The sequence below is a fragment of the Phyllobates terribilis genome, unplaced genomic scaffold, assembly GCF_046119375.1.
Source record: "Phyllobates terribilis strain yellow unplaced genomic scaffold, ASM4611937v1 Scaffold_17__1_contigs__length_24005725, whole genome shotgun sequence".
NCBI classification, from domain to species: Eukaryota; Metazoa; Chordata; class Amphibia; order Anura; family Dendrobatidae; genus Phyllobates; species Phyllobates terribilis.
The window spans coordinates 14,234,254-14,254,823 of record NW_027362777.1 but is presented as its reverse complement, the minus strand read 5'-3'; the positions used below and the strand labels follow the sequence as shown (position 1 = coordinate 14,254,823).

The following is a 20,570-nucleotide window of genomic DNA, read 5'->3' as shown; positions in this document are numbered from 1 at the left end:
ATGACTAGAGCCCCTTTTTTGAATTTGGATTCATATGGTGGCTCCATCCTCTGCATTCTTGATGCAGGATGTGGAAGAATGGTTTTCAAGTTTTCCTGCAACAATTGCAACCATTTGAACCTTGCAACAGCATCTTTTTGAGGTGTGGACAAAAATGGTTCATGTGGGAAAATCAATGGCATTTTCCTTCCTGACATTAGTTCAAAAGGAGTAAACTGAGATGTGGAGGAAGTTGTTCCTCAAACACTCAACAGTACAAAAGGTACTGCATCCACCCAAGTATGACCTTTGTCCAATAACATTTTGGCAATTCTGGATTTTATTGTCCTATTCATCCTTTCCACAATACCAGCAGACTGTGGATGGTATGGTACATGAAACTGTTGTTGTACCCCTAGAAAAGTACAAACCCCTCAATAGTGACCCCTCTCTGTCCACTTCTATGGGAGTAGTGATGTAATGTGTGACCCCGCTCCGTTCACTTCTATGGGAGCAGTGGTGTAAGGTTTGACCCTGCTCCATACATTAGAAACTGTATCTAATCCCATCCTGTATGATACACTCTGCTGAGCTCAATATCTAATCCCATACAGGACTACACTTAGTCCTGTATCTAATAGCAGCATGTGTTACTCTAAGCGTATCTAATCGCGCATGTGATACAGTCCACATATCTAACCCCAGTTTATGATACAGCGAGCAGCACCATCTATCAGGATCAGCTCTGCCGGCTGTCCTCAGTGACACTGTACTTGTCAGTATCGCTGGCGGTCACCAACAAAATGTGCGATATTCCCCAGACCGGTGTATTTAATCCCGTCATTGTGTGCAATAAGCCCCGGACCGGTGTATCTAATCCCATCATTGTGTGCAATACGCCCCGGACTGGTGTATCTAATCCCATCATGTGATACACTACACTGAGCCCTATATCTAGATATGTGTAGTGTATCATGTGCTGTGAATAATCCCACTGTGTGTAACACTCCGTATTGTTATGGTAAATATTTATACTTTGATTTGATTATTATTTTAGACAATTAAATCTACCTACCGTATTTTTTTGGACTATAAGATGCACCCTTATATTTTGGGGTGGAAAATAGAAAAAAATATTTTTTATAAGATGGGGGTCCATCTTATAGTCTAAATAGGTATGGTATCTTACCTGGGGGGCAGTGAAGCGAGGGTCACAGGAGGCAGGGTCCCTCAGGAAGTCGGCGGCTGCAGCAGAAGAGGTCAGATGCTGTGGAGCCTGTGCCTGGCTGAGGCCCTCAGCCTGGCCGATTGCTGGGGCTGAGGCCTGTGGCTGGGGCTGAGGCCGGGGCCTCGGGCTGGGGCCTGTAGCGGACTGAGCCCGGGGCCTTGGACTGGGGCCTGTACCGTGCTGAGGCCGGGACCTCGGGCTGGTGCCTGTACCGGGCTGCGGCAGGTGCCGGGCAGTGAGCGGCGAATCAGTGCGGACTGCACAGGTTTCCGGTGTGCGCGGCCATCTTCCTAGAGCTGTGATCTACAGGAAAATGGCCACCAGAGCTACGGTCTGCGCATGCGCCGGCTCGGGCGGCCATTTTCCTGTAGATCACAGCTCTAGAAAGATGACTGCGCACACCGGAAACCTGCGCAGGCCGCACTGCCTCGCCACCCAATGACGCTCACAGCCCGACACTGGCCCCAGCCCCTGTACCGGCCGGGCACAGGTCCCGGCCCCAGCCGCTCTGCCTCACCTCTGCTGCCGCTGCTACAACCACCGCGATCCTGGAGGGCCCTGCAATCCCACTTCACCACCACCGTAGGTAACGTTCGGACCATAAGACGCACCCCCAATTTTCCTCCCAAATATTGGGGGAAAAAAGTGTGTCTTATGGTCTGAAAAATACCGTATATATATATTTGATAATTTTATATTTTAATATTAGTCTTATAAGTGTTACTCATAAAAGTGATAACACGGCATTGTATGAAATATAGAGCTGTCTTCGTGTTAAGCTTTCCTTTGTTTTTAAAAGTATAGTAAATTGGACAGAGCTGCTTTCAAGGACTGTTATTTCCAATTAAAATACTTTCTTTCTTAGGCAATGTTAGCCACCCCTTTCTTCTGGGGGTGTAATAAAATACTTGTTGCTTGGGTTCTGAAGGCAGACAATAATTGTACACTCAGACACTGGCTGTGTGCTATTTTATTTATCTGATGCATCGTATTTATTTATTTAATTTGAACCAAAAATGGCAGATTTGGAGATAATTATCTCAATCCAAATTCTTGGAAGGACTACAACGACAGTATCTAACCGCAGCTTATGATACAGAGAGCAGCACTAACAGAATTGGCGCGGCCGGCCGTCCTCGGTGACACTATACTTGTCAGTATCACTGGCAGTCACCAACAAAATGGCTCCACACTGTGATCCTAAATTTCATCCTCCCTTATCCTGTTACAAACACCCAGAAAGGGAGGAGAGGAGCGACATCACACACATGTACAGTGTCCATTTTATGACATGATCAGATATCAGAATGATGTCAGTTTGAGGCTAAATACCCTGTCTGACAAGTGATTCTGACAAGTGATTTTAAGTGACTTTTACAACTGTAATAATAATAATAAAAAGTCACTGTTGGGACTTGAACCCCAAATTCTGTATCCAGACACCAGTGCACTAACCACTGAACTAATAACTCAGTTGAAGTAGGACCTAAGAGTTATATTATTTTAAGTGCAAACCTGATTGAAACTCATTGGGACTTATGCACAGACTGCAAGCAAGCCAAATTCAAATAGCCACGCCCCCTTGAGGAAGCTAGTGCGAAATGTGCATTGGGGCCAGGGGTCACGTGGTAAGTGGGTCCTAACAGCCTTTCTGACCGGTAATAGCATGTAATACATGATTCAACACCGCAAAATGAGATATTCTTGCTTGATTCAGTGAGGTGACACTAGCTGGGGTTTGAGATTTCAGCACAGGGTAACTGTGTACTGGGTACATGAGCACTGATAGTTTGCAGCCTGCATTCATGATTGCACTCGAGGCATAGACTGAGATATGTATATAATGTGCTGTTAAACTGTGACTGTTTTTTTTCTCTGCCTGCTGTTTGCTACCTCCCGTGGAGAGGGGAAGATAAAGCCCTTCTGATTACTAAAAAAGACTGGTGTTAAACTGTTTACTGCAATGTGATTTGATTGATGTTAATGCCACTCAGGATATACACTTGTAAACCTGCAAACCACCCCAATTGATCAGTTCATCATTTACTACGGTTCACTGTCTGTTAAATAACTGTTTTTAATTGTTTGTCAGCATATATGTAAAATAAATGGATTTATACTTTTTCACAAAAATTGCGGCATGTGTAATCACTCTGTTTTTTTAAATAAAATGCTTAATAAGGGCGTTAGCATGATTTATATCAAAGTCTGGTTCTTTTTGTGGTATATTCAAATTCAAATGATGTTTGATTTTGATGTGTGAGTCTGATGTGTGACTTTCTTCAAACATCAGAATCACAATGACTTTTAGTCACCCGGAGTATTTTCATGGTTGATCTCATAAGACAAAAAAGCTTCCAGTTGCTATCACTTGCCTGGATAGCTCAATGGTAAGGCATCAGCCTCTGATGCTACAGTGTCACAGATCAAATCCCAATAGAAATATTATTATTATTTTTTTTAAATTATGCCTGTTTAGCACACAAACTACAGGGATGTTTTACTTTTAATATCTGACATTTTGATTGTCATCCTGACGTGCTAAGAGTTTCAGACATGTTGTCTATTTGCATGGTAAATTACATAGCCAAACTAAATTGGGAGGCACTAATTTACTACATATCTATTTCCAAGTGACTGTACATTTGCATAATTTCTGTAGTTTGTGTGCTAAACAGACATAGTTTAAAAATAATAATATTCCTAGTGGGATTTGAACAATGACACTGTAGTTTCAGAGGCTGATGCCTTACCATTGAGCTATCCAGGCAAGTGATAGGAGCTGGCAGCTTTTCTTGTCTTATGAGATTCACCATGAAAATACTCAGGGTGACTAAAAGTCATTGTGATTCTCATTCTGAAGTTTGAAGAAAGTCACACATCAGACTCACACATCAAAATCAAACATCATTTGAATTTGGCTTGCTTGCAGTCTGTGCATAAGTCCCAATGAGTTTCATTATTATTACAGTTGTAAAAGTCATTTGTCAAAATCACTTTTCAGAATCACTTGTCAGACAGGGTATTTAGCCTCAAACATCATTCTGATGTTTGATTTTGATATCTGATCATATCCTAAAATGGACACTGTACTACAGAGACCCCTGTACAGAAATATTAGGGCTCCAGCGACATCACATCTATTATACAGAGAATAGCACTATCTCCATAGCTTTGTACACAAGGACATAGACATCAGACAAGGTCCTCATATTCAGGCAGCTTCTATTTTACTCCAACCCTCTTTATAAGAACAAGATCAGAGTCTCGTTATACCGAGCAGAGAAGCTCCAGGGACAAAGACCCCGTCTGCTCCTAACACGCTGGGGGCCCGGAGTATCCAGCCACGGGGCCCGGATTCTCTCATTTGTGGCCCCAGCATTTCTTGTAGAATAAATCCCTTTCTCATCCAGTCCTGTAGTAATGACTTTATCAGGTTTTGTAGGAGGGTTCGTCTGACTCCATCTTATGTTATCAATATCTGTGCGAGAAACAGGAGACGTCCGAGCGCAGTTTTACCGAGTGTCCAGTGTCAGTTCTTCTACAGTCTGATAAGGAGCCGCAGTGTCTCCGTCCTAACCTGGGAGTATACAGCCGTACATACCCGGCTCCGTACACCTTGTACACACATGGCTCCGCTGTGTACACCGCTCCGTACACGCGTGGCTCCGCTCCGTACGCCTCGTACACGCGTGGCTCCGCTCCGTACGCCTCGTACACGCGCGGCTCCGCTCCGTACGCCTCGTACACGCGCGGCTCCGCTCCGTACGCCTCGTACACGCGCGGCTCCGCTCCGTACCCCTCGTACACGCGCGGCTCCGCTCCGTACGCCTCGTACACACGCGGCTCCGCTCCGTACCCCTCGTACACACGCGGCTCCGCTCCGTACGCCTCGTACACGCACGGCTCCGCTCCGTACACCTCTTACACGCGCGGCTACGCTCCGTACACCTCGTACACACGCGGCTCCGCTCCGTAAGCCTCGTACACACGTGGCTCCGCTCCGTATGCCTCGTACACGCGCGGCTCTGCTCCGTACGCCTTGTACACACGCGGCTCCGCTCCGTACACCTCGTACACGCGCGGCTCCGCTCCGTACACCTCGTACACATGCGGCTCCGCTCCGTACACCACGTACACACGCGGCTCTGCTCCGTACACCTCGTACACACACGGCTCTGCTCCGTACGCCTCGTACACGCGGCTCTGCTCCGTACACCTCGTACACACGCGGCTCTGCTCCGCACACCTCGTACACGCGCGGCTCCGCTCCGTTCACCTCGTACACATGCGGCTCCGCTTCGTACACCTCGTACACACGGCTCTGCTCCGTACACCTCGTACACGCGCGGCTCCGCTCCGTACACCTCGTACACACGCGGCTCCGCTCTGTACGCCTCGTACACACACGGCTCCGCTCCGTACACCTCGTACACACACGGCTCTGCTCCGTACACCTCGTACACGCGCGGCTCTGCTACATCCACACTGTAAACCCCTCCTGACCCCACACATAAACTTCAGCTCATCCAGCACCATGACAACCAGCACAGCAGAGTCCTGCATCCACTGAGGCCCCTGATCATGCGACCCCTGACTCCTCCCCTCCTGTGACCTCATCACAGGTCTTGTGCGCACAGAGCAGCCATATATGTGGTGGCCGCTCTGCAGGTGGAGGTATGTGGAGACCCCATTACTGGGCGCAGGGGGCATTAACCCCTTCAGCACGGAGACTCTTTTGGGGTCTCTGTGTGGTGTGAACAGTGAGGTAACAGCTGTGGACAGAATGCGGCTTAGCTGGTTCCCGTCCACATTAGATCCATTCAGACGACAGCAGGATGAAGGACAGAAGCCCAGAGAAGTCCTCACACAACGCCATTATTCCTCTCCTAGCTCCAGCGCAGTAATGTAGATACTGGTGATTATCTCTCCATTACTGGATCGAGTATCGGGGGAGTTCTAGTCCGCCCCCCGCATGTCTTGTGTCTGTTATACGGCCAGTATACATTCGGGCATTGCCTGCCATACACTGTAGTGCTGTAGCCATGTTTTCTAGTGGCATTACTGCGATTGGCCGGCCACATCTTGTTGTTGTCGGTAGTGATGAGGGAACATGCTCCGATAAGGAACTAAAGGGTGCAACTTTATAATATTTAGGGGGAGGGAGTGGACATTAATCTAAGCACTCCCTCCTATAACAACTCTCCTTGAACTACTATACTTTCTGAGGACAGTGGGCCGAGCATCGCATTGCGGGGGTCTTTCGGTAAGAGCCAAGAACTAGTGATCAGCGAATGGTCTTTAGATAAGGGGTTAACCGAGCACGCTCGAGCACAACTGAGTATCATTGGAGCGCTCGTATATTATGTTCGAGTCCCTGTGTCTGCATGATTTGCGGCTGTTAAACAGCTTCAACACGTGAGGATTCCCTAACAAACAGGCAATCCCTGCATGTGTTGAGGCTGTCTAACATTTAAAAAAATGATGTGGAGTTCCCCCCTATTTTTGATGACCAGCTAAGGTAAAGAAAACAGCTTTGGGCTGATATTATCCAGCTGGGAAGGTCCATGGATATTGGCCCCTTCCAGCCTAAAAATACCAGTCCACAGCAGCCCCAGAATTGGAAAATCCAATTAGATGCGACAAATTTTGGCACTTTGCCTGCCTCTTCCCAATTGCCCTGGTATGTTGGCAACCGGGGTAATATTTTTTGGGTTTACATCAGCTGTGTATTGTCAGCTGTTATCAATTGTAACAGTTAGTATTAGAGAAGCGCCCCCATTACAAACCCAGTAAACTAAAAGAAAAAAAACACACAAAAATATTTTTTTTTAGAAAACAACTCCCCGACAGACAACAGAGGAATAAAGTTCAGAGAAGAAGCTTCATAGAAATACGTTGACGTTACAGACGTCATTTAACCCCTTGGGAGAAAGTGATTCTAGGGAGTAAATCCAGAACACGTCTCTGTAGAAGTTTACAGCGTTGTGATTGTGAATCCGCTGCGGTCATCTCTTCTAACACCGACCATCGGAGATCAGAACTTTTATCACCATCTCCGAGAAATGTCTGGCCACGGTGGTCTCAACAAACTTCTGCTCTTCTTCATTCTTTTTCTTGCAGGGGCCGCAGTGGATTTCATCCTAGACTCATAGAGCCGAATAGAGGAGCCATGTTCCTTCAGTCTGATTGTAATTGATCGTGGTGTTTGTCCAATGTCCACTTTAAAGAAATTGTCCACTACTTTATATGAACCCCCCAACTTATCCCCCCGGGGCCCAGAAATGTTTTTGCAAATACCTTGCTGTGCCTTTTCTGCCTCTGAGCGGCGCTATCGCTGGCCGCTCAGAGGCATCACGTGACGTGACGTGATGTCACGTCATGTGAGGTGTGACATCAGTGACGCGCTCCCCGCAGTGGATGCTGGGCTGTGGGCGGGGTTACCCCGTGCGTCACACCCAGCATCCACCGCGTGCTTTCCCAGTAAATGAGGAGAGGGAGAGTGCGCGGTGGATACCGGGTGTGATGCGCAGGGTAACCCCGCCCACAGCCCAGCATCCACCGTGGAACACAGAAGTGAGTACCCCCTGCTGCAGCCGGAACATGACGTGACATCAGATGTCAGAGCCGGCTGAACCGGGAGGTCACGTGATGCCTGTGAGCGGCCAGTGATAGCGCCGCTCACAGGCAGAAAAGGCACCACAAAGTATTTAGAGAAACACTTCCCTGGGGGAATACATTGAGGGATCATATAAAGTAGTGGACAACCCCTTAACACAAGGGCACTTTACTGAGTAATTCACACCAGAAATATAGCCAGTAAAAACCACCAATATCCACATGTGTCCCTTCTAATTGGTGGGAAAACTATCACCTCTAATAATCCTCACACAGTTCTGGAATGACAAACACTGAAAAGTGCCCCTTTATGGATTTGAAAGAAAGTCTGTTTAGACACTTTAGCTTAATAGTATCAGCTCTAATCAAATGGTTAGATAGCGATTTACCTGAAGATTCACAAATTGTGGGGTTGTTTTGAAAATGTTATATTTAGGGTGTTTTTGTGAAGGAATCATGTATTGCTCCCATAGTACAGTGCCCCTTTCATGGCCCCCACACACAGTATACTGTTCCCCCTAGTACCACCATCCACCCACACACTGTATAATGTCTGCACACTACCTCCATCCCCAATTGTATTTTTTGGGGGTGTTTGTCATGTAATATATGGAAACCTACCGTATTTGCCGGAGTATAAGACGACTGGGTGTATAAGATGACCCCAACTTTTCCAGTTAAAATAAAGGATTTGGGATATACTCGCCGTATAAGACTACCCCTCTTCTAACGCAAATACGGTAAAAATTAAAAAAAAAAATCAGATTTGATTTCAATATGGTAATTTTAAAGTGATGAACCTTACCGGCGATTGGCTGGTTGTTGTATACAAATCCTGCTTGGATTGGTCAGCTCTCCCTGCCTGTCCAGCCCTCCCTGTCTCCAAGACTATCAGTGGAAACGATGAAGGCTAGCACTCAACAAAGTGGAAAGGCACGGTCCTAGTGAAGGGAGCCAGTGGTTCCGTCAGTAAAAATCACTGCACACGTAGAGAGGTATGGTATGCTTTAGGTGAAACTTTATTTAAAGGGTGATGCTTGCGGCGACTAGTGGACGTTTCGGCCAAGTGTTGGCCGAAACGTCCACTAGTCGCCTCAAGCATCACCCTTTAAATAAAGTTTCACCTAAAGCATACCATACCTCTCTACGTGTGCAGTGATTTTTACAGTTTTTTCCAAGACTATCAGAGCGGTAGCACATCCCTCTGGCCCTTGTATCATTACTGGTACCTCCTTCTCTGCCTCTCTGATCTCGCTCCTGAGGACTACAGTGACTACGTGAGGGGGACGCCTGCAGCTTGCTTCACTTACACTTTCCCGGTGAGGCGCCCCCTCACCTCATCACTGCAGTCCTCAGGAGCGAGATCAGAGAGGCAGAGAAGGAGGTACCAGTAATAGGATACAAGGGCGGTCCAGAGGGATGTGCTACCGCCCTGATAGTCTTGGAGACAGGGAGGGCTTATAAATTACCATAAATACCGTATTTTTTGGACTATAAGACGCACCGGACCATAAGACTCGCCTAGGTTTTAGAGGATGAAAATAGAAGAAAATGTAAGCAAAAAATTATTATTATTATTAATTTATATAGCGCCATTGATTCCATGGGGGTTACATACAAAATAAGAATATCACTACAGTAAACAAAGTAACAATGATAGACTGGTACGGAGGGAAGAGGGCCCTGCCCTTGCGGGCTTACATTCTACGGGAATAGGGAGGAGACAGTAGGTTGGGGGGTTGCAGTAGTAGTAGCTTCGGCGTTGTTGAGGAGGCAGCGGGGTCATTGCAGGATGTAAGCTTTCTTGAAGAGATTGGTTTTCAGGTTCCGTCTGAAGGATCCGGATGTGGTGGATAATCGGACGTGTTGAGGCACAGAATTCCATAGGATGGGGGATATTCGGGAGAAATCTTGGAGGCGATTGCGTGAGGAATGGATAAGTGTGGAGGAGAAAAGGAGGTCGTGGGAGGACCGGAGGTTACGTGAGGGAATATATCGGGAGATTAGTTCAGAGATATACGGAGGAGAGAGGTTATGGATGGCTTTGTAGGTCAGTGTTAGTAGTTTGAACTGGATGCGCTGGGCAATTAGGAGCCAGTGAAGCGATTTGCAAAGGGGCTTAGCAGAGGAGTAGCGAGGCGAGAGATGAACGAGTCGTGCAGCGGAGTTGAGGATGGACTGGAGGGGTGCGAGAGTGTTAGCAGGGAGGCCACAGAGGAGGATGTTGCAATAGTCGAGGCAGGAGATGATGAGGGCATGCACAAGCAGTTTAGTAGAGTTAGAGTTGAGGAAAGGACGGATTCTGGAAATGTTTTTGAGCTGGAGGCGACAGGAGGTGGCGAGAGCTTGGATGTAGGGTTTGAAGGACAGGGCAGAGTCAAGGGTTACTCCGAGGCAGCGGATTGTCGGTACAGCGGAAAGAGTGATGTCGTTTATTATGATAGATAGATCAGGTGGGGAAGATATGAGAGATGGGGGAAAGATAAAAAAATGTGTTCACGATGTACTTTTAAGGGGGAGGGGGTCTTCTGCTGACACTAGTATAGGGGTAATGTCCCCCAATTCTGACAATATCCGCCATCCTGGTATATATGCCCCCCCCCCCCTTCCTTTTATACGTGGCAATCCCCCATCCTGGTATGCATGGAACCCCTCCATCCTGGTATGCATGGCACCCCTCATCCCTGTCCTGGTATGCATGGCACCCCTCATCCCTGTCCTGGTATGCATGGCACCCCTCATCCCTGTCCCGGTATGCATGGCACCCCTCATCCCTGTCCCGGTATGCATGGCATCCCTCATCCCTGTCCCGGTATGCATGGCACCCCTCATCCCTGTCCCGGTATGCATGGCACCCCTCATCCCTGTCCCGGTATGCATGGCACCCCTCATCCCTGTCCCGGTATGCATGGCACCCCTCATCCCTGTCCCGGTATGCATGGCACCCCTCATCCCTGTCCCGGTATGCATGGCACCCCTCATCCCTGTCCCGGTATGCATGGCACCCCTCATCCTTGTCCTGGTATGCATGGTCCCCCTAATCCCCATCATGCTGCACATAAAAAAAAATAAACACTCCTACTCAACTTTCTTCTCTCTCCTCCAGCACTGCATCCTGTCTGCCTGCACTGATCTCTCCATGTGAGCTGCGCATGACGTCACTACGATTCGCGGCTCACAAGGAGAGCTCAGCTGCCGGAAGTCACTGCTCCCCACGCCGGGACTGTGTGCGCAGGGAGCAGTGACTTCACTCTCCTTCATAGCTGGTACACAGAGGAGCCGCGCTGCGGCTCCTGCTGCTGCCGGCTGTCTCCTGTGCCCGCTCATTAAAGGGCATGAATATTCACCCCCTCCCCACACCCATGGGCGTAGAGAGAGGTTGAATATTCATGTCCTTTAACAGCCGGCACAGGTGATTCCGGCAGTAGCAGGAGCCGCAGCGTAGCTACACTGTGTACCACTATTAAAGAGCATGAATATTCACCCCCTCCCCACACCCATGGGCGTAGAGAGAGGTTGAATATTCATGTCCTTTAACAGCCGGCACAGGCGATTCCGGCAGCAGCAGGAGCCGCAGCGTGGCTACACTGTGTACCGCTATTAAAGAGCATGAACATTCAGTGCTCCCCATGGGCATGGGGAGCACTGAATATTCATTTTCAATAGCAGCGGGGACAGTGTAGGCTGCAGCAGGTGGCTGCTGCCTCCTGTGCCCCGCTCCTCCACCGCTGCCGCTCCCCCCACACACCACACATATTATATATATATATATATATATATATATATATATATATATATATATATATATATATATATATATATATATACCCCCAACATTCGGAGTATAGGAGTATACGCCCTATACGATGACACCCGGCGTATAAGACGACTTCTGACTTTTGAGAAGATTTTCAGGGGTTAAAAAGTCGTCTTATACACCAATCCGGTACATGAAAATGCTAAAAAACTCCTATCATATCCAGAGAAAAAAATACATTGTACATGGAGAGTTTGGCATCAAATACCTCCTATCTTGATGTTCTTACAAACAAACTTTTATAAATGTCTCAAACTTCTGTGTGTGAATCAGACCTGAGATCTAACGTTACTAGATGTAAAGAAGAAAACTAAATAGTATAAAATAGTAAATCTCATATGTTTCCCTTATTATCTCCAGTGATTTTATTATTACACAGGATTTTTATGAATTTACATCGGCTCATGTTCTTCTCATTCAGGTCTCTACAATATCGGATCCTTTAAATAAGAAAAATTTTCTGATTCATCTATTAAGCATGGATATGGACAGGGACAAGATGGCGGAGAGGATATTACACCTCACCCTAGAGATCCTCTTCCGGCTTACTGGAGAGGTGAGAGATTCTGATGACGTCACATTACATCATTCTTATCTATGGGAATAACAGATGGACAGAACTGGAGAGGTGAGGACTCTGGAAATGTCTGGAGTGAGATTTATTAATGTGTCTCTCCATAACCAGGATTACACAGTAGTGAAGAAGACCTCTAGTGAGCGCTGTCAGGACCCTGTGTCTGAGGGATGGGGAAGACCCCTGAGCCCAATCACAGGGCCTCCATCTCATCACCTGATACATGAGGACATCAATGACCAGAAGATCCTAGAACTCACCTACAAGATTATTGAGCTGCTGACTGGAGAGGTGACACTGCTGGGAATGCTGGGACATTATACAGTAACGCTATGAAGGGATCGGGGGATGAATGTATCGTTGTATCTGTTAGGTTCCTATAAGGTGTCGGGATGTCGCTGTCTATTTCTCCATGGAGGAGTGGGAGTATTTAGAAGGACACAAAGATCTGTACAAGGACGTCATGATGGAGATTCCCCAGTCCCTCACATCACCAGGTAATAGACAGGACTAAATACACACAGTCTATAATTATCTGTATGTAAAGAATTAATTCAGTCCCTGTATGTGTTTCCTCCAGATCTGTCCAGTAAGAGGACAACACCAGAGAGATGTCCCCGTCCTCTTCTTCCACATGACTGTAAACAAGAAGATCCCAATATTCCTCAGGATCATCAGGTAGATGGAGAGAAGATGTCTTGAGGTCTCCCCTATGATGTGTAGATGGCTGTGAAGGTCTTGTGTTCAGTCTTGTTTTATCCACCAGTATTATATGTTTTATACTTGTGTAATGAGGACGGTGGAGATGGCAGGATTAGAGCTGATCATAGATGTGACTTCTTCATCTGTCTGTGACTTTTACAATATTTGTTTCAGGTTGAAGATCTGACCCATATTAATACTACAGAGATATATGTGAGGGGTGATGAGCAGTGTAAAGAGGAGATTCCTACATATGACTACCCAGGTGAGTAGTAACCACTAAATGCAGAGAAGTCACAGATTCTTCTCAGATAATAGCACTGCTGGAATAGGTGAACAAGTAGGGTCCATTCAAATAGCAAATGAAACTTGGCACTCAAACAGGCATAATTTTAATGTATTTAATTGCAGTCCAACACGGGTACAATTGTTTTGGTCCTCAAGACCTTCATCAGTGTGTACTGCAGCATAAAGACCAAAAAATTAAAAACTACATATATCAGACAAAAGCTTAAAAAGTACCGTATTTTTCGGTCTGTAAGACGCACCTAGGTTTTAGAGGAGGAAAATAGAAAAAAAATGTAAGCAAAAAATGTGGTCATGATGCCCTGTTAAGTCGTGGTGAATATTCATGGCCTTTAATAGTGGGGACGCTGACAGCCGAGCGCAGCAGGAGCCGCGCTGCGGCTACAGCGTGCGCACTATTAGGGAGAATGAATGCTCACTGCTCCCCACGCACAGAGTCCCAGCGTGAGGAGCGGTGACTATTCCGCCACAGAGCTGGACACTGCATTGGAGGAGAGAGGAGGTGAGTATGAAAGTTTTTTTTTTTTTTCTGTGCAGCGTGAGGGGGATCAGGGGATGCCAAGCATACCTGGATGAGGGGACCATACATACAGGGATGAAGGGGGCTATGCATAGAGGGATGAGGTGGGCCATACCTACAGGGATGAGGGGGGCCATACCTACAGGGATGAGGGGGGCCATGCCTACAGGGATGAGGGGGGGCCATGCCTACAGGGATGAGGGGGGGCCATGCCTACAGGGATGAGGGGGGGCCATGCCTACAGGGATGAGGGGGGGCCATGCCTACAGGGATGAGGGGGGCTATGCCTACAGGGATGAGGGGGGCCATACATACAGGGCTGAAGGGGGCCATACATACAGGGATGAAGGGGACCATGCATACAGGGATGAGGGGGGCCATGCATACAGGGATGAGGGGGGCCATACATACAGGGATGAGGGGGGCCATACATACAGGGATGAGGGGGGCCATACATACAGGGGGCCATACATACAGGGGGCCATACATACAGGGTGCCATACTTACCAGGAGCCGCGCTGCAGGCACAGTGTGCCGGTTATTAAGGAAAATGAATATTCACTGCTCCCCACGCCCATGGACGTGGGGAGCAGTGAATATTAATTTTCTTTAGTAGTGGGCACAGTGTAGGCTGCCGCAGGCGGCTGCTTCCTCCTGTGCACCGCTACTCCGTCACTGTCACTTCCCCCACATCCCCCACCACTCACAGCCACAGTATTTTATGTATATCGGACTATAAGATGCACCCCCCACTTTCCTCCAAAATTTTGGAGGAAAAAAGTGCGCCTTATAGTCCAAAAAATACGGTACTAGAAATAAACTGTCATAAGGTATTTCTGAAATTCAAAAACATTGCAATAGAGTGCTCATAATGGCTGTATAATAAGTGTGACCTACCAGACTGCTAGGAATATAGTTAAAGGTAAAAGCAGGAAGGACACAGTGTCTCAGTGGAAAGACAGGATCTAGGGAGACAAACAGCCATAAGAACATCAGCCCCATAGGGAATTATCCAATAGGGACCAGCAGATATATGTAGAAACATACCCAGTAGTGAGAGCAGGAAGTATGACAGGCGTGGAACATGGTATCTGCCACTGGTTCCTAAGGTCGCCATGTCAAGGGAGGAGAAAGCCTAGTATATGTGGTCAGAGGGCTGGAACTAATGTCCCAGGAGACCAATCAGGGTGAACCGCTGGTGTAATATTCCTGGAAGTGGACTGAAGTGTTAGAAGGCGGTGTCTGGATAGCAGTGACGTCAGGAAGTGACGCCGTGTCATACGCTGCTATCAATTGCCTGAAGGCATAGGAGGCGTGACTGGAGAAACTGAGCGCGAACGTGCGTTCCACGGTGCAGAACGTGCATGTCAGAGGCTGCGTCCTGCGTTCCAACAGCAGGAAGACTGTGTTCTGAGTGGGTGGAGTGCGTTCCAGAACAGGGGAGTTTGCGTTCCACTGTGGGATGAAGGATGGAAGCCGTGCAGGACTATAGGACAAAAGAATAATAAGCCTGGAAATATGACAGGAGGTGAACAGGTATAAGTGGATCAGCCTGTGGGCCGTGGAGGATGATGATCAGTGATTAAAATAAGGAGAAGCCGTTCTACAACATAAAGAATGCAAAATTAGTACCATGATAATGAAAGAAAATTAATCTCTCTAAAATGACATGCAAATACTGTATCTCAAAGCACATATATGTACACTCCAACAGTGAAAAACTCAAGGCTGACAACAATGTGGTACAACTTATGCAGTTCTCTCTAAAATTATCACAGGAATGACAATTAAACATATTCCCTATTGAGCCCCCTGGGGGTAAGGGTTTGAAGTTCATGGATCTAAAAGGCCTCCCTTATCTTCAGTAGGCGTGCACGGTCTCCTCCGCGTCTAGGGGAAAGCACCTGTTCAATGACCTGGAACTTGAGTTGAGATATGTTATGGCCTAATGTAACAAAATGTTGTAGCAAGAGTGTAGTAGATTCTTGCATCTAATTGTGGACTTATGCTTGTGGTTGTATCGTGTCACCAATGTATGCCAGACCACAAGGGCATTTAATGAAGTATAATATGAAGTTGGTGTAACAGGTAAAATACCCTTTGACCGGGTATTGTTTACCAGTATGGGGATGGTAAATGGTGTTCCTATGTAGGATGTTGTTGCATTGGTGGCACTGCAAGCAGGGGAAGGTCCCCCTCTTAGGAATTTGTAAAAAATGTTGTTTAACCCAGGTATGTGTGAGGCCCACGTCGGCACAAACTAGTCAATCCTTGAGATTGGGTGCCTGTTTGAAACATGGAAAAAATGGTTGTTGGAACTCTGGGATGTGGGGATAAGCAGATTGTAGAATGTTTCAATGTCTCAGGATGGCTTTGTGCAAGATGTATGCGAACTGATGGTAAGTGTGGACAAACAGAATCTGGTTCATGGTTTTAGGATGGGTGTGAGCTGAAGGTGTGTTATGTTGGTGTAGGATTTCAGGGGGATAGCCCCTTTCCTCAAATTTGTGGCACATTTCCGGTAACCTCTGTGAGTGTAATTGATCATTACTCACTATCCTATTTACCCGCTGGAAATGGGATTTTGGAATTGACCGTTTCATTTGTAAAGAGTGATTACTCGTAAAGTGTAAGAGACCGTTTTGATCGGTAGGTTTTGTGTATGTCAGTGGTTAGTAATCCTTGTTGGTCCTTGAGGACCATGGTATCCAGGAAACTGATTTGATGAGAACTGTGAGTCATGGTAAAGCCCAGGTCTGTCCAGGAGGAGTTCAAAAGGTCATACAATTCATTTAGAGATTCCTGTGGACACCCCTCATATGTAAAAAATGTCATCGATGTAACGTTTCCATGCGATGGAGTGAGTATGGAAGAATGGATTAGAGTACACTATTTGGGCCTTGAAGGTAGCCATATGAGAGTTGGCATAAGGGGGGTCATGTCAGAGCCCATCGCTGTCCCTTTAGTCTGTAGGAAGTAAGCATCTTGAAACAAGAAATCATTTTTGTTAAGAACTAAGATCAGGAGTTCAATGCCAAGTTCAATGATAAGGGGATCTGTCTGTGACTCAAGAAACAGACTGAGTAAAGCACGTATACCTTCAGAGTGTGAAATACATGTATAGAGGCTGTTGACATCAAAAGAAACCAAGATGCATTTAGGGGGGACACATTTTAGGTCAGTGATAAAACTGAGAAAAGCTCCTGTATCTAGTAAAAAGGAGAGATTGTTTTTTTAATCAAAGGTGTCAATATTTTGTCTAAGAAAATTGATAAAGGTGAAAGAAGCAAATCTGTTGAGGTTACTATAGGACGACCGCGAGGATGGTCAAGGCTTTTGTGAATTTTGAAGAGTACATAAAAGACAAGTGTGATGGGATGTTGCTTAGTGAGAAAATCACATGCCTTACTATCGATCACTCCTCTGGAGAGAAAATGTTCCAACACAGATGCTATTGCAGTCCTGACTTGATGTGTTGAGTCATGGGGTAGTTGTTGGTATGTGGAGTTATCGTTAAGTTGTCTATTGACTTCCAGGAGATAATCCCCTTTATACATCACTACTATTGCACCCCCTTAGTCTGCCGGTTTGATGATAAGATTGCTCTCTTCCTGAAGGCTTCTGCAGCTCTGACTGTTAAGGGGAGAAATATTGGACTGGTAATGAAGCAGCCCTTTGTCTACCTTGGAATGCAAGTCCTGAAAGGCACTAGCCGTGAAACCAATGAAAGTCTTGAGCGCATATAAGCCATGTGGAGGTCTGTATGAACTTTTGGGGCATAGGCCGAGACTGGCAGCCGTGATGGAGGTATTGACAGAGAGGGTAGAGGAAATAAAAAAGGTATTGCCTAGTGTGTCATTGGCAAAGTGTGTCCTAAGGCGTAGTGAGAGATAAAAACACTAACTGCATATCAAGATTTAATGTGTTGTACTTGTTAGTGGGGCAAAAAGATAACCCCTTCTGTAGTACAGAAAGTTGTGCAATGCTCAAAGTCCTAGAGGATATATTTACCACCAACCATGCTGTGCCTGGGAGCGGATCACTCGTCCACGAGTCCACTTTTCCGCTTGTGTTGGCCACCTCTTCTGGTCTTCTGCTTCGGGAATATCTTTTTCGTTGACCTAAAAAAGGAGCAGAAGTGGTAAAAAGGTCCCTCCTGTCCGTGTCCGAACTGGAGGTAGAAGAATCTGTAGTGGATTTGGCAAATCTGGGAGCATAATTTCTTGAGGTCTATCTGTTTTGCCATCTATAGACCCAGTCTTGCTCGTAATCTTCGGTATCTCTCGCAAACTTATTCCTTTTCTTGCTCTCCGTATCTCGTTGATGCTGGTCGATGCTCGTCTTGATTTTGTTTTGTAGAGTGATGAGCGAGTATGTTCTGTTAACCCTTTCGCCGAGTATGCTCGGGCCGAGCTCCGAGTATTTACAGCTGCTCGGTAATATGTTTGAATCGCTCCTGTGTGCATGATTTGCAACTGTTTGACAGCTTTATTACATGTGAGGAATGTGTAAGAAATAGACATTCCTCCCATGTATTAAAACTGTCAAACAGTCGCAAATCATGCACACGGGAGTGATTCAAACATATCACCGAGCAGCTGTAAATACTCGGAGCTCGGCCCGAGCATACTCGGCGAAAGGGTTAACAGAACATACTCGCTCATCACTAGTGCTGAGTTCTTCTGTAGAGATAGTAGCAGCAAGTTGAGTCTCAATATTTTTTACCTGTTCTTTGATCGATAGAATAGCCTTCTGTAAGTAGTCAACTGTTAGGGTCATAAGATCAAAAGAGCATTTATTAAGGATATGTTAACATTTTATGCAGTACTCAGACTGATCGCTAAACAGGGTTGGACAAATTGGAACCCTCAATCCCCTTGGGATCCTTTGTACTCTGAAATATTCTGTCAATGTGGCACAATGCAACTCTATGCTGGTGAAGTGGTGAAATTCTCGCTCTAAGTTATGTCCTCACGTCTCCTTCGGGGGAACTTTTAAGAAATCACATGATAGGTTAGATTGAGCAATGATATTGGATGTTTCCCCAGCATTATACGAGAACGTGGAAGAGGACATGACACTTCAGCGTGCTTACGTACTGGAGTAGATAATAGTGTAGAAAAACGCAGCACTGCTGGAATAGGTGTGCAAGTAGGGTCCAAAACCATTCAAATAGCAAATGAAACTTGGCAATCAAACAGGCATAATTTTAAAGTATTTAATTGCAGTCCAACACAGGTACAAACGTTTCGGTCCTCAAGACCTTCATCAGAGTGTACTGCAGCTTAAGCACAAAAAAATAAAAACTACAAATATCAGACAAAAACATAAAAAGTACTAGAAACAAATTGTCATAAGGTATTTCTGAAATTCATAATCATCTGAAAATGCAAAACATTACAATAGAGAGCACATAATAGCGGTATAATAAGTATCTCAACTCAAGTTCCAGGTCATTGAACAGGTGCTTCCCCCTACATGCGGAGGTGGCTGTGTACGCCTACTGAAGATAAGGGAGGCCTTTTGGATCCATGAACTTCAAACTCTTACCCCCAGGGGGCTCAATAGGGATTATGATTTATTGTCATTCCTGTGATAATTTTAGGGAGAACTGCATAAGATGTACCACATTGTTCTTGTTAACCTTGAGTTTTTCACTGTTGGAGTGTACATACAGTTAGGTCCATATATATTTGGACAGAGACAACATTTTTCTAATTTTGGTTCTAGACATTACCATAATGAATTTTGAACAAAACAATTCAGATGCAGTTGAAGTTCAGACTTTCAGCTTTCATTTGAGGGTATCCACATTAAAATTGGATGAAGGGTTTAGGAGTTTCAGCTCCTTAACATGTACCACCCTGATTTTAAAGGGACCAAAAGTAATTGGACAGATTAAGTAATTGTAAATAAAATGTTCATTTCTAGTACTTGGTTGAAAACCCTTTGTTGGCAATGACTGCCTGAAGTCTTGAACTCATGGACATCACCAGACGCTGTGTTTCCTCCTTTTTGATGCTCTGCCAGGCCTTCACTGCGGTGGTTTTCAGTTGCTGTTTGTTTGTGGGCCATTCTGTCTGAAGTTTAGTCTTTAACAAGTGAAATGCATGCTCAATTGGGTTGAGATCAGGTGACTGACTTGGCCATTCAAGAATATTCCACTTCTTTGCTTTAATAAACTCCTGGGTTGCTTTGGCTTTATGTTTTGGGTCATTGGTTGTCGTTTCATACTACAGATGGACAATCAGTTTGGCTGCATTTGGCTGGATCTGAGCACACAGTATGGCTCTGAATACATCAGAATTCATTCGGCTGCTTCTGTCTTGTGTCACATCATCAATAAACACTAGTGACCCAGTGCCACTGGCAGCCATGCATGCCCAAGCCATCACACTGCCTCCGCTGTGTTTTACAGATTATGTGGTATGCTTTGGATCATGAGCTGTACCACGCCTTCGCCATACTTTTCTCTTTCCATCATTCTGGTAGAGGTTGATCTTGGTTTCATCTGTCCAAAGAATGTTCTTCCAGAACTGTGCTGGCTTTTTTAGATGTTTTTTAGCAAAGTCCAGTCTAGCCTTTTTCTTCTTGATGCTTATGAGTGGCTTGCACCGTGCAGTGAACCCTCTGTATTTACTTTCATGCAGTCTTCTCTTTATGGTAGATTTGGATATTGATACGCCTACCTCCAGGAGAGTGTTGTTCACTTGGTTGGCTGTTGTGAAGGGGTTTCTCTTCACCATGGAGATTATTCTGCGATCATCCACCACTGTTGTCTTCCGTGGGCGCCCAGGTATTTTTGCATTGATGAGTTCACCAGTGC

At 46.1% G+C, this 20,570-nt stretch overlaps 2 protein-coding genes across 2 annotated transcripts in view; one reads left to right on the top strand and one right to left on the bottom strand.

The window, feature by feature from the left end:
• LOC141176198 (gastrula zinc finger protein XlCGF66.1-like) overlaps window positions 1-20,570 on the bottom strand; it is an 83,048-nt gene that overhangs the window by 32,829 nt on the left and 29,649 nt on the right. The gene's annotated exons all lie outside the window — the stretch shown is intronic.
• The window catches only part of LOC141176100 (uncharacterized), a 30,928-nt gene continuing 16,181 nt past the window's right edge, over window positions 5,824-20,570 (top strand). Inside the window, exons 1-6 of the mRNA XM_073660092.1 lie at window positions 5,824-5,884; window positions 12,064-12,198; window positions 12,328-12,507; window positions 12,590-12,713; window positions 12,797-12,894; window positions 13,093-13,183. Coding sequence (XP_073516193.1) covers window positions 12,121-12,198; window positions 12,328-12,507; window positions 12,590-12,713; window positions 12,797-12,894; window positions 13,093-13,183 — 571 coding nt within the window. The 5' untranslated portion in view covers window positions 5,824-5,884; window positions 12,064-12,120. The remainder of the gene's footprint in view (window positions 5,885-12,063; window positions 12,199-12,327; window positions 12,508-12,589; window positions 12,714-12,796; window positions 12,895-13,092; window positions 13,184-20,570) is intronic.